Here is a 12,640-nt window from a genome sequence, read left to right as displayed (position 1 = left end):
TTCTTACCCAAGATGTACTTGCGATTTAACGTTGGCAAAGATTACAGGAGCTCCTATAAGGAGACAGTGTGTGCATTAGGCCTGTAGTTTAGAAGAGTGGGAAGTGGTCTGACTAAAATGTACACAATTCTGGTGGCTCAATGAGCTGGATGCAGGGAGAATGTTTCCTCAGATACTGTAACTTCCAGTGTCTGAAACAACCCTATTCTTCTGCCACATTCTGATTTATCAGCTGCAACACTGGCAACGTCAACAGAAAGGAATTTTGGACATGGTATTGTCCACGGGAAACCCGATCATTCAGCTGCCAATTTCCCCAGAGATGCTGCCTGGCCCCGCCGAGTTACTCCAGCATGTTGTGTCTATCTTCGGTGTAAGCCGGCATCTGCAGTTCCTTCCTGCACACGTGTCTATCTTCGACGTAAACAATCATCTGCAGTTCCTTCCTGCACAGTGAGCTGAGCCGCTGGTTTAACCTGTAAATGTGCGGAGACACTCGTGGAGAATGATGAATAAATCTCCATCATTGAACAAAGAGACACAAACATAAATCACACGATTCGTTACTTTCTGCCCAGCGTTACCAGATAAAACAGCTGTGCAAACACAAGCCGGTGCACTCCAGCTGCTTTGCACCCTGGTGTCGTGTTAGGGCCAACGGCTAACATCAATTCTGGAAACAAGAGACTGGAGGGACATTGGCTCCTGACTCCGCCTCTGGGTCACAAGCAGCTGATTTCCGCTTTTCCTGCTTCAGCTCCTTTGTGCCAGAAAGAAAGCTGGAGCGAAACACCCAAAAATATCATCAACAAATCCACCGCCAGGATGAGGAGCCAGACGTTGCTGTTTGTGGGAGCTGTGCTGAATGTGTAACTGGTGCCAGGTTACTGCAGCAAACAGACACGCACACACCACACATGTTTACTTTTGCTCATGAATTGTGTTGTTTCTCCACAATCTCCCGACCGCAGCCATTCTTGTACAAGGTATTTGTTTACACTGAATGGCCGAGTTAATAATGAGGGGGACAACAAGCTATCAATCCCAGGAGCGGTGCAGCCAGCCAATTCTGGATGATATCCAGCTTTAACTCCATTTGTCATTATGTCCGCTACATTAACCCATACACTGCTGGGTTGACAGCAAGTCAGACTCCCTCTAACCGAGCATAGAAGTTGGCCTCTTCCTGCAACCTCCCCGCTCTTCCAGGTTGTAACACCCTCCCTTCCAGTCACCCACTCACACATAGGACATGGAGCCTCCAAACTGGTCTCACCTCACTTGGTTAAAGGCTGCTCCCCTCTGCCAACATTGTGCTGTACAGCATGGAAACAGGCCTTTGGGTCTACTGGCTAATGCCACCCAAATTGGCATTCTGAGCTAGTCCCACTGCCTGCAATTGGCCCATATCCCTCTAAACCCTTGTGTTCAAGGCTGTGGGTCACTCAACCCTTTCTTCTGAAGTATACCAATCCTTCCCAGTTGCGTTTGCACCCTTAAAAGTGTCAGCTTTAACGTTGATTAAGTTTATTAACCTCCTTTACTCCTACTTTTAGAGTGGAACTACCACACACGGGGAACCACAGATGCAGTGGCATTCTGCTCTCAACCCCCTCCACACCCATTCCTGACACCCACCCACCCACCGAGCGAGCGAGCGAGCACTCGACTGTCCACTTTGATCAGCAAACACAAAGACACAAGGACACAGTATTGAGAGTTCAAAACATTCCATATCTTCCTGGAAGACATTATTTAATATTTTAGCAGAAATCCTACTTGGTCCAGGTTGGGATAGCAAAAGAAAGAGAAAGAGAGAGAGAGAAGAGAGAGAGAGCTGTAAAGAGGGAAAGATAGAGTGAATGAAAACATTACAGCAGCAGACTGGCTGTGAAGCATTTCCTTAACAGTTATTGTGCATCCTTGCAACGTTCTGGTAATAACTGCAATCACATAAATAATGAATCAATGCACTGGACTCCAGGGAGAGGCAGCAGCAGGGAGTGATTCTCAGTCAAGGAATGATAGCAGGATGTGGACAAAATTCATGGGTCGACATAAGGGGGTGAGGAAACATTTTACATAAGGAAAGCCGTCTCACAGGGTGGTGAACAACCAGCCTGACTGGGTATCAACCCCAATGGAAGATAGCACTTACACAAACTGGAGGTCCAATTTAGCAAAGGTCATTTCAATGGTCCATGTACCTACCAGAGATGGTCAACAAGATGTCCGGGAGTCACCCCTGGAGTAACCATGATGGGCACCGCACAGAGTTGAATGAGAATGAGCCATCTCCCCAAATCCCACCCGTCCCTTTAAATTGAATATCACAGGAAGAATCTTGGGTCTCAATGGTGTAACATCCATTGTCCCAGCAGTCATCATGTGACATTTACAAGTGAGAAACTGAGGCAACGCCAATTAAATTATTTATTGGGGTACACGGCCATTAGCTGACCACCCAGGACTTCACCCACCACAGCCGACATCACCAGGAGCTCCATCCCTTACTCCTCCCATTGAACTCTACCCTTTAATTCAAGGACCTTTACTTTCCTCCAGCAACCTCCCCACCACAGTCCAACCCCCAGGTTGCCTCCCATTCCCTAAAAAACATAGCTCAGGACCCAGCCCTCAGGATTCTTCCCTTCCTGCTCTATTCATTTACCCTCCCATCCCAAATAGCTGGTGAGAGGGAGTAGAATATTACATTGGTGTAATTCAGTGGTATTCTGGATGCCCCCTTCCCACCACCTGCTCCACCTTCAGGCTTTCCCTAAGGCTCTGGTTCACTTAACCCCCGCCCCCCCCACCACCACCCCACCCCCAGATGATTTTGCATCCTACACATTTCCCCGAGGAATGACAAAGCTTTAATTCAGTTGTGGAATGACTAAGCTGAGACTCATTAATAGCTAGTGGAAGAATGACAATGGAATGGATGAATTGGCAACAAGCTTCCAATGAAGGAGCCAAAGCTGATATACGGAGAAGCTGTTACTGTTACTGGGTGATTCAAACATGGCCGTGTGATTGGGATCGCTCGTGGAGAGTGCGAGTTGCATGAGGGTCGCCTCTGCACTCTGCCTCTCGTCCATCTGGCACAGAGGGAGCTTAGTCGAGCTTCAGAAACTTCCGCACATCACTCGTTTCCACCGCCTCCACAAAATCCTCGTAACCCTGGGAGAAACAAGGGTCCATTGATTACAATACGACATGATAGAACTTTACAGTGCCCTCCATAATGTTTGGGACAAAGACCCATCATTTCTTTATTTGCCTCTGTACTCCACAATTTGAGATTTATAACAGAAAAAAAAATCACATGTGGTTAAAGTGCACATTGTCAGATTTTAATAAAGGCCATTTTTAGACATTTTGGTTTCACCATGTAGAAATTACAGAAGTGTTTATACATAGACCCCCAAATTTCAGGCCACCATAATGTTTGGGACACATGGCTTCACAGGTGTGTTTAAATGCCTCTCTAATGCCGGTATAAGAGAGATCTCAGCACCTAGTCTTTCCTCCAGTCTTTCCATCACCTTTGGGAAGTTTTATTGTTGTTTATCAATGAGGACCAAAGTTGTGCCAATGAAAGTCAAGAAGCCATTATGGGACTGAGAAACAAGAATAAAACTCAAAGACACCAGCCAAACCTTAGGCTTACCAAAATCAACTGTTTGGAACATCATTAAGAAGAAAGAGAGCACTGGTGAACTTACTAATTGCAAAGGGACTGGCAGGACAAGGAAGACCTCCACAGCTGATGACAGAAGAATTCTCTCTATAATAAAGAAAAAAACCCAAACACCTGTCCGACAGATCAGAAACACTCTTCAGAAACACTCTTCAGGAGTCAGGTGTGGATTTGTCAATGACCACTGTCCACAGAAGACTTCATGAACAGAATTACAGAGGCTACACTGCAAGATGCAAACCACTGGTTAGCCACAAAAATAGGATGGCCAGGTTACAGTTTGCCAAAAAGTACTTAAATGAGCAACCACAGTTCTGGAAAAAGGTCTTGTGGACAGATGGGATGAAGATTAACTTGTATCAGAGTGATGGCAAGAGCAAAGTATGGAGGAGAGAAGGAACTGCCCAAGATCCAAAGCATACCACCTCATCAGTGAAACACGGTGGTGGGGGTGTTATAGCCTGGGCATGTATGGCTGCTGAAGGTACTGGCTCACTTATCTTCATTGATGATACGACTGCTGATGGTAGTAGCATAATGAATTCTGAAGTGTATAGACACATCCTACCTGCTCAAGTTCAAACAAATGCCTCAAAACTCATTGGCCGGTGATAATTCTACAGCAAGACAATGATCCCAAACATACTGCTAAAGCAACAAAAAGCTAAAAAATGCTCAATTCTTGAGTGGCCAAGTCAATCACCCGATCTGAACCCATTGAGCATGTCTTTTATATGCTGAAGAGAAAACTGAAGGAGACTAGCCCCCAAAACAAGCATAAGCTAAAGATGGCTGCAATACAGGCCTGACAGAGCATCACCAGAGAAGACACCCAGCAACAACTGATGATGTCCTTGAATCGCAGACTTCAAGCAGTCATTGCATGCAAAGGAAATGCAACAAAATACTAAACATGACTACTTACATTTACATGTCATTGCTGTGTCCCAAACATTATGGTGCCCTGAAACATAGAAAATAGGTGCAGGAGTAGGCCATTTGGCCCTTTGAGCCTACACCATCATTCAATATGATCATAGCTGATCATTCAACTCAGTATCCCGTACCTGCCTTCTCTCCATACCCCCTGATCCCCTTAGCCACAAGGGCCACATCTAACTCCCTCATAAATATAGCCAATGAACTGGCCTCAACTACGGGGAGACTATGTATAAACACTGATGTTATTTCTACATGGTGGAACCAAAATGTCTAAAAATGGCCTTTATTAAAATCTGACAATGTGCACTTTAACCACATGTGATTTTTTTCTATTACAAATCTCAAATTGTGGAGTACAGAGGCAAATAAATAAATGATGAGTCTTTGTCCCAAACATTATGGAGGGCACAGTATTTATTGCCCCTTTGTGGTTCTGCTACCTCACCCACACATTTCTCCTGAATTAAGCAGTTTCTTGCAACTAAGTGCATGATCAGGCAGATTTTTTTCATCCTATACTGGTGACGTTTTGCATGGAAACCCACTTCTAGACAATAGGTGCAGGAGTAGGCCATTCGGCCCTTCGAGCCAGCACCGCCATTCAATGTGATCATGGCTGATCATCCCCAATCAGTACCCCGTTCCTGCCTTCTCCCCATATCCCTACCGCTATCTTTAAGAGCACTATCTAGCTCTCTCTTCTGAAGTATCTTGGGATGTTTTTTTTCACTTATTAAAGGCAAGACATAAATGCGAACTGTTTTCAAAGAATGTACAGTTGGGAGGAATTTGGCAAAAAGCAGATTTGGGAGTAAACTCTAGGGTTGCTAATGCAATCCTGAGTCAACAGTGCAATTACATAGTGTAGCGTTGAGTACATAAACAGACCTCAACAAGCTTTGCTCCCAGAAGATGCGTTCACAATAAAATCACATAGCCATGGCCACCTGCCACACATTCAAACACCACTCACACTACTAGCATGCAAACTCACCAGCCCCTCCACACACTCACACTGACCTGCTCCGAGAACAAATGTTACCATAGAAATACACACCCTCCTCAAACACCGATGCCTGGTCCTATTCACTAGAGACACTCCTGACTGCCGACCAAACCTACATGCCCAGGTCAACTTTCTTCTCTATATACCACCTCCATGCTGGAAGCCCACACTATGCACCAACCCCCTACTCCTCACACAAACATAGATCCGTTCCCCATATAAACCCCTGCTCCCCTCTCTGATTCAGATTCATCAAATGCTCCAAATTCCCTGCTTCTAGCAACACTCCACATAAACACCCCAAAACGTCACTCAACCCTCTCTGACAAGCACCCTAAACTCCACTTGCGATGCATATAACCTTAGCTCAATTTTCTAAACATCCAGGTAGAACTTGTGGGATTCTGTTCAGTCACTGGGCACCCAGCACAGAACCAATCAGATAAAGAAAATGTTCATTGTTTCTCCTTCCACAGAGACACAAAAGACAACAGATACTGGAATATGGAGCAAAACAAAAAAACAATCTGGTAAGGAACTCAGCAGGTTGAGCAGCATCTGTGGCGAGAATAAGATAGTCGATGATCTGGGTTGAGACTTTTTCTCTAGACTATAAGAGTGGAGACCAGACAGTCCCTATAGGAGGTATGGGGATGGGCAAGTGATATTTGGATCCAGGTGTGGAGGGGTGGATTGGTGGATGGGTTCAGGTGGGGACGGTAATGTTGACTGGAACACGATAGGTAGTGGTAAACAGGGGCTGCAGATGACGGAATCTGATGGAAAAGGGAAGTGGAACATGAGATCAAATAAAGGAGGTGGGGTTGGCTGATGGGAACAGTGGAGGTGAAGGGAATGGATGACAGGACTGTACGGGTGATGGGCAGATGGAGCGGGTGGGTAGATGGTGATGGGAGGGGAGTGGTGTTGTGGGAAAGATGGATGCGAATGGAAGATCTGGGTGGATAGAGGGATCTAGGGGGAGCAGGTGCCCTGAATGATTATGCCATTGGGTTGTGAGCTACCCAGGCAGGATTTGAGGTGCTGTTCATCTAGTTCAACCGTTACTGACCTGGGGTAAATTTGTGAATCCGGATTTGTACATATTTTTTCTCATTGGCTGACTGTGTTTGGTTGTGGTATATTGGCATTTGTTCATCATTAGTTGTTCATGAATAAGTGAAATAACATTGTTATGTGCTATTAAAGTTGCCAGGGGTAAGCGGGACAAAAAAGGTTGGGAACCCCTGATCTAGTTTATATTTGATGTTGACCTGAAATGTTGACAGTCCATATCCTTCCACAGTTGCTCCCTGACCCACTGAGTTCCTCCGGCTATTTCTGTTTCCTCTTTTCCAGATACTGCCGGGATTTGCAGAGGTTTTTATTTTAGATGTTTCACATCTGCAGTTATTTTTTGGATTTCCATCCAGAGAGATGCGTTTCGTTCTACTTCACTCAAAGGATCCATTCTGAAGGGTGTAAGTATCGAGAGGAAGGTGCTTGTCCCTTGTGTGTGGGGCTGGTGGTTGTTGGGAGGAAGATGAAGGGTGCTCACTACACCCCAGCCTTACCCCACAGTGCTGGTCGCCGTTGAAGATCTGAGGAGGCAGAGCGCTGGGGTTGCCCGACTTGCTCCTCATCTCCTCTTTCAAGGAATTATTCTGTGCAATGTCGATCATTTCGTACTTGATGCTTTTACTGTCCATGACCCGCGTCACCTCCCACTGCTGGGATTTCACCTACAACAGAGAGAGTGAGATAGCAGCAAAATATCAAATATCAACAGATCATTCAGTGATGTGGAAATTGAGAAAGCCAGAGAATCAGCAAACTGTCTGCCTTTCATCAAACAGACACAAGGGGATGATTTGCAGTGAAGCACTTTCTGCAAATTTGAAACACGACACCACTAAAAGGGAGTGGGGTGATTATTTGGCTGCAATAAAATACTCAGGGTTACGAGGCCAAATAAATCGGCTAATTTAATACTCAATCAAGCGTCACAGTGTCCAGGGCCTTGCAATGTCACAGCAGGCATACGCTCGGTTTGCTAAGACTATATTAAACTCCAATGTGTTAGAGATTTTCTGCCCAGATTTATGCAACAACTTTCATTTTTGTCTTTTTTTTTCCTCTCCTGTGGCTTCAAGATTCTATCATTAAGCACAAAGTAAAAGACAATCACATTGGTGTGGGCCTGGAATCTTGTATCGACTGGTGCAGAAAGCAGCAGCAGGCTTCCTTCTCTGGACCTCATTTAACAAACAAACCAATGCCAAGGCAAGGCAAATGTACGAGCTGTTTTCAGAGTGATTTAGGTAGGAAGTCCTTAACCTAGGAGTCTTGGCAGCAAAAGCCAAACCCTTCACTGGTGCAGCAATTAAATCCAGAATGAGAAGAGAGGCCGGAGGTAGGGGAGCACGGATAGTTCAGAAAGTTCTATCCTTGGTGAAAATTACAGAGAGGGGCAAGGGTGAGAATGGCAAAATCAAGCCCTTGCTTCACTGGGAGCTGGTGTAGGATCAACAGGGGGTGGTGACAAACAGGAGAGTGCAGATTTGGATTATCTTGGGCGAGACAATGTGGAGATTGGTGATGGGCACCAGACAGAACTGCGCTCAAATACTGTAGAGGCAACCAAGGCATAGATGAAGCTTTCAACTGCAGTGTCACAGGGTGGAAACCATTAATCATAGTGATGCCACAGATACAAGATCCACAAAGGGTTACAATGACACCAATGCTAATAGGTCTGTTGGTTTGAGAGATGCAAGGGAGAGGCGTGGAACTGGTTACTGATGAGTGGAGTTTGCATTGAAAACAATCAATCTTTAAGAGATATTGATTAATTAATTGCTTTTAATACCATTCCAGTCATTTTCTCCCGATTAGGATTTATTTTATAAATTGATTGAAAGTGTGATGGGATTTTGAGTTCTCACAACACACACATAATTCCACAATTCCATCATTAGAATAGACACCGACCAGAAAAAAAAGTGTTTTTCAGCTGGAATGAGTTGGGGAACGTCCAAACCAGTTGGCAACATTCGGTAAATGAGCTAGGGTCAGGACGGGTCAGAATCTGTGTGTGGGAGGCTCAGTTCAGATTCGAACAGAACAAGCCTGTCTTACAAGTCAGCTTCGCCCATTCTTTACAGATGCACCGGGAGGCCAGGAAACAGCTACATCCAGAGTGCTCTCAAAGCTAAACCTGAGCCCCAGGCATCAACTGGCGACCAGGCCTCGAGGGCAACATTTCCAGGGGACATTTTCAACAGGAGTCGAGCAGTTTTATGAGAAAATTGAAATTATTTAAATGCTTCTTTATTATGAAAGCCCAGGTGGCTGAACTGAAAGCAAGTTTTCATAGGACATTGCGAATATGATGATCTCAATTTCCCAGGACGGTCCCTGGATCAAGTTACCATGCATAGAGTCTGTCTGCAAAACTGTGGCAGATCTACCAACTAGTGGTCAGGGTCAGGATGAACTGCGGGCATGAATAATCCTTAGCTGCAAGCATCTGAGGAGCCCAAGTTGATCGCACTCCCTACCATAACGATGTCTATAACACTGAGAACCATACACGTGGACCCTGATGCTGCAGATGAATGTATGTTCTGTAGGAATCTGTGATGTGGAGAAAGCTTTCTCACCGCCTTTGTTGTTTCTATATTACTTTGCTGTTTGCCAGAAGCAGACGGTGGGAGGAGGGGAGGAACAGAGGGTCATCAGGGGATTGAAACAGGGTGATAGAGATACACAGCACTCCATACTGACAAGGCTTGCAAACCTGAATTATGCAACTGTTATTTACAACTAGTGATTCATTAATAACTGTCTCATTTATTATTGTCTGACATTTCAAACGAGAGAAGCTGGGATCTGCTTCAAGCAAAGATTAAATGAGACAAAACACATGTTGTATGGAAATAGGAATGGAAATGTACATAATTACGAGGCCTTTTGATAAAAGAGAAACCCCTTCCAGTGGAACATTCAGTAACCAAAGCTCATATTGTTAGGATAATTGTCAAGAGCACAAAAAGAGATATAAAACATTATGATGACTGGGTAGAATAATCTGAAGGCACAACCTGAGAAAGCGATAAAACCAAATTCAACAACGACTTCCAAAAAAGAATTAAATTGGAAACTATTTGGGGAGTTGTAGGAAAAGAGCAGACTGGAGAATACATTAGACAACGTTTTCAGAGAGCTGGTCCATTGGCGATGGGCGAGGTTGCTTTCTTCGGTAACAGGGGATTGATTTCCCATTTCTGTTCTGCATTTCGGAAATTCATCCATGTTGTCGTCCATTCCTGCTCTTTATTGATCAGGATGGCATTAAATCAATGACGCCTGTAAATCTTAACCAAGAAAGTGATATTCTGACAGAAAGTTAACATGCTATATGACTCGTGGACAAAAATCTCCAAAAAACCAAGCATGAGTAGAAATTCACTTTTTCTATTGTAAAACTATACTGTTTACACACATATATTAAAATAGATTTAAATGCTACAAACCATTGAGCCTGACAGTCTTCATTACATTGAAGGTATAACACAGAAATTGTTCCCTTCTGGCTATTAATCGTGTGTGTTTCCACCCCCCCCTCCCCCTCCTAAATCCTCAATTTCCTCCTCCTTCATTTATCAAGGCTCCTCCTAACTAATTGCTTTAAGATTGTGCACTAATAAGTTTGATATTCTCAAGGCTCACTATAGAAATATTTTCCAAATCCCTGTTTGATTTGATGCTGACTGCCTTGTACTAAACACCTCTTCTCTGAATAAGGAAACACAATCTGTGTTTGCACTAATTGAATCCTTACATGATGATAATAATCTCCATAAACTCATTGGTTTCTCCTTTTAAAAGGGAGCCATTACATTTGTGACACTTCCTGGTGCTCATAAATCTATATCCCTACTTACATTGTTTAGGTTCTTCAGATTCAATGCACATGCCCTCTTTTGGGAATATCCCTGGACTTGGATTTTTTTTTTTAATAAGTTTCTAAACCAAAGAAACAATGGAGCCAATATAGCAGGTCACATCACCCTTGTGCATAGCAACTCACACAAGAATTCCAGCTAAGTAATACATCAAATTCTCCTGCTTCCATGGTCCCGTGCCACAGAAACCTTCTGCAGGACACTATCCTCCAGGATGATTCAGTTTCCCCAACTCCAAGGTCATGCACATCGATTTCCATTGTCTCATCTCTGGCACATCCTTTCCTTCAATAGCCTTGACTTCATGCTCTAGAATATCTATCTATCTGCTTCTCTTTTCTATCTAAAAGGTGCTCTATAGAAACACTGCTATTTGATCACGATTTTGACAGTTCACCTAAATATTTACCCAAGTGATCTTCTCTCGTATTGTTTGGTAGTCCATGAACAAGTCTTGTATTCTTGAACCACAAATAGCAGTTCAATGTATACAATAAACGATTTATTTTGAAATATTATTTTGCACACAAACAAATGGGAAGTAGATATTGTAAGCAGGCATAACCGAGCATGTTGCTGTGCATTAAACTCATTGTTGATGGGTTGGGTCTACAACATCATCATGAAATGCCAAGGTTTGACAAACCTGGATGAATGTTTTTTTTTCCCTCTTCTAAATTTTCTCCTGAAAAGGGAATCGTTTTAACTAGACTGTATAACAGCTTACAATTCACTTTAAAAAAAATCCAAGGGGGAAGCCTGAATATGTCCAATCTTAAATTGCAGGTAATCCAAAAACAGATTGTTAACTCTAATTAGTTCAATTAAAAGTACCTTCCCAGGGAATGCGCTTTTAGTTTGCAGTTTTACTCAAAATTCTACATTTGTCATAAAACACGCCCCAGTCTAAGCATCACACATAACTGTTTGTTGCACAAAAATATTTTCTGGAGATGGGGGGGCGGGAGGAGGAGGGCGATATTCAGAGAGATTGTGACATTTCAGAAAAAAACCTATTCCATAAAAAACACAAAACCCAGGACGGACAAGTCGTGGTTAATGTTGCAGTGGCTGAGTTACAATGGTTGAACAAGGAAAAACCGGGTGTCAGGACAACAAGCTGTGTACAAATATGTATGAATGAAAAGGGTGGGAGGCAAAACTCACAGCTGAATTACAAGAAAGGAAATTTTAAAAAAAAAGGAATGCTAGAAATGTAAGTGGCGTTTGCTTTAATCTAATCACTGGGGGAAGTGCGGAGGAAATCTTGCTCGGTTACTGAACATCCTTCGAGTGGAACTCTCAAGGCGTCCAATGTGCGCAGTTCCTTCGCCACTTTCTGCAGCTCCATCACCGGGTGTGTCAGTTTCTCTGTCCCTCGCTGTTCACTAACAATGGCCCGTTTTCAGCATCTCCCCACCATCCTCACCCCCGCCCTCCTCACCACCATCACCCCTTCTCGTTCTTCGCCCCCACATTCCGTGGCACACTCACCTCCCTGGAGCCAGTAACAGTTGTGTAATACACTCTTATACTCATTTCGGCGCCGATGCTCTCGCTCTCCCTCTCGGACACAGATAGATACTAACATCCAAGCAGCACTTCGCCATGTGATTCACCAGGCCAATAGCAACACCCCCCGTTCATCGCGTCAGACTCAGGAGCAAAGATCCTCCGCTATAGGATCTTTGCTCAGGAGGTCGAGGGACCGTCTTTGAATGTAAATCAAGAGTTCTTGTTAGCTTCACTCACCCTGCAGCTCCGCGTTTAGAATTACTTCGGCCTTCTGTTGTCAATACACTAAAGGGGCCGTTACAGCCAAATAAAAGGGGTGGGTGAGAAATGAACTGTGGTTAAAAATCATTTTGTATTTGGTTACACAAGTCAATTTGTCCACTAGTTGAAAACGTTATTTTTGAATTGGCCCATACATGCACAGGGCTGATTCATCAACGAGGAGATGAAAGTCTGAAGGGTCCCGATACTAAACGTTACTACCCCATAAAATAGACACAAAGAAAC

At 44.0% G+C, this 12,640-nt stretch overlaps 1 protein-coding gene across 1 annotated transcript; it reads right to left on the bottom strand.

Annotated features, from left to right (window-relative positions):
- Positions 1-1,713: 1,713 nt before the first annotated feature.
- sh3bgrl3 (SH3 domain binding glutamate-rich protein like 3) lies at positions 1,714-12,267 on the bottom strand. Its single transcript, XM_055656423.1, has 3 exons — positions 12,113-12,267; positions 7,226-7,393; positions 1,714-3,183 (listed from the first exon to the last, which is right to left on the bottom strand). The coding sequence occupies exons 1-3, from the start codon at positions 12,155-12,157 to the stop codon at positions 3,118-3,120; spliced, it is 279 nt and encodes a 92-aa protein (XP_055512398.1). The 5' UTR covers positions 12,158-12,267; the 3' UTR covers positions 1,714-3,117.
- Positions 12,268-12,640: the final 373 nt, after the last annotated feature.

This window comes from Leucoraja erinacea, chromosome 26, assembly GCF_028641065.1.
Source record: "Leucoraja erinacea ecotype New England chromosome 26, Leri_hhj_1, whole genome shotgun sequence".
NCBI classification, from domain to species: Eukaryota; Metazoa; Chordata; class Chondrichthyes; order Rajiformes; family Rajidae; genus Leucoraja; species Leucoraja erinaceus.
This window is presented reverse-complemented; position numbering and strand designations above follow the sequence as displayed.

Bases quoted from the DNA above. Each gene is read 5' to 3' on its own strand.
- sh3bgrl3 (XM_055656423.1), bottom strand. From the start codon at position 12,157: ATGAGTATAAGAGTGTATTACACAACTGTTACTGGCTCCAGGGAG. The intron at 7,394-12,112 runs GTGAGTGTGCCA...TCTCTGTTGTAG, and splicing joins CTGTTACTGGCTCCAGGGAG to GTGAAATCCCAGCAGTGGGA. The intron at 3,184-7,225 runs GTAAGGCTGGGG...TGTTTCTCCCAG, and splicing joins ACGGCGACCAGCACTGTGGG to GGTTACGAGGATTTTGTGGA.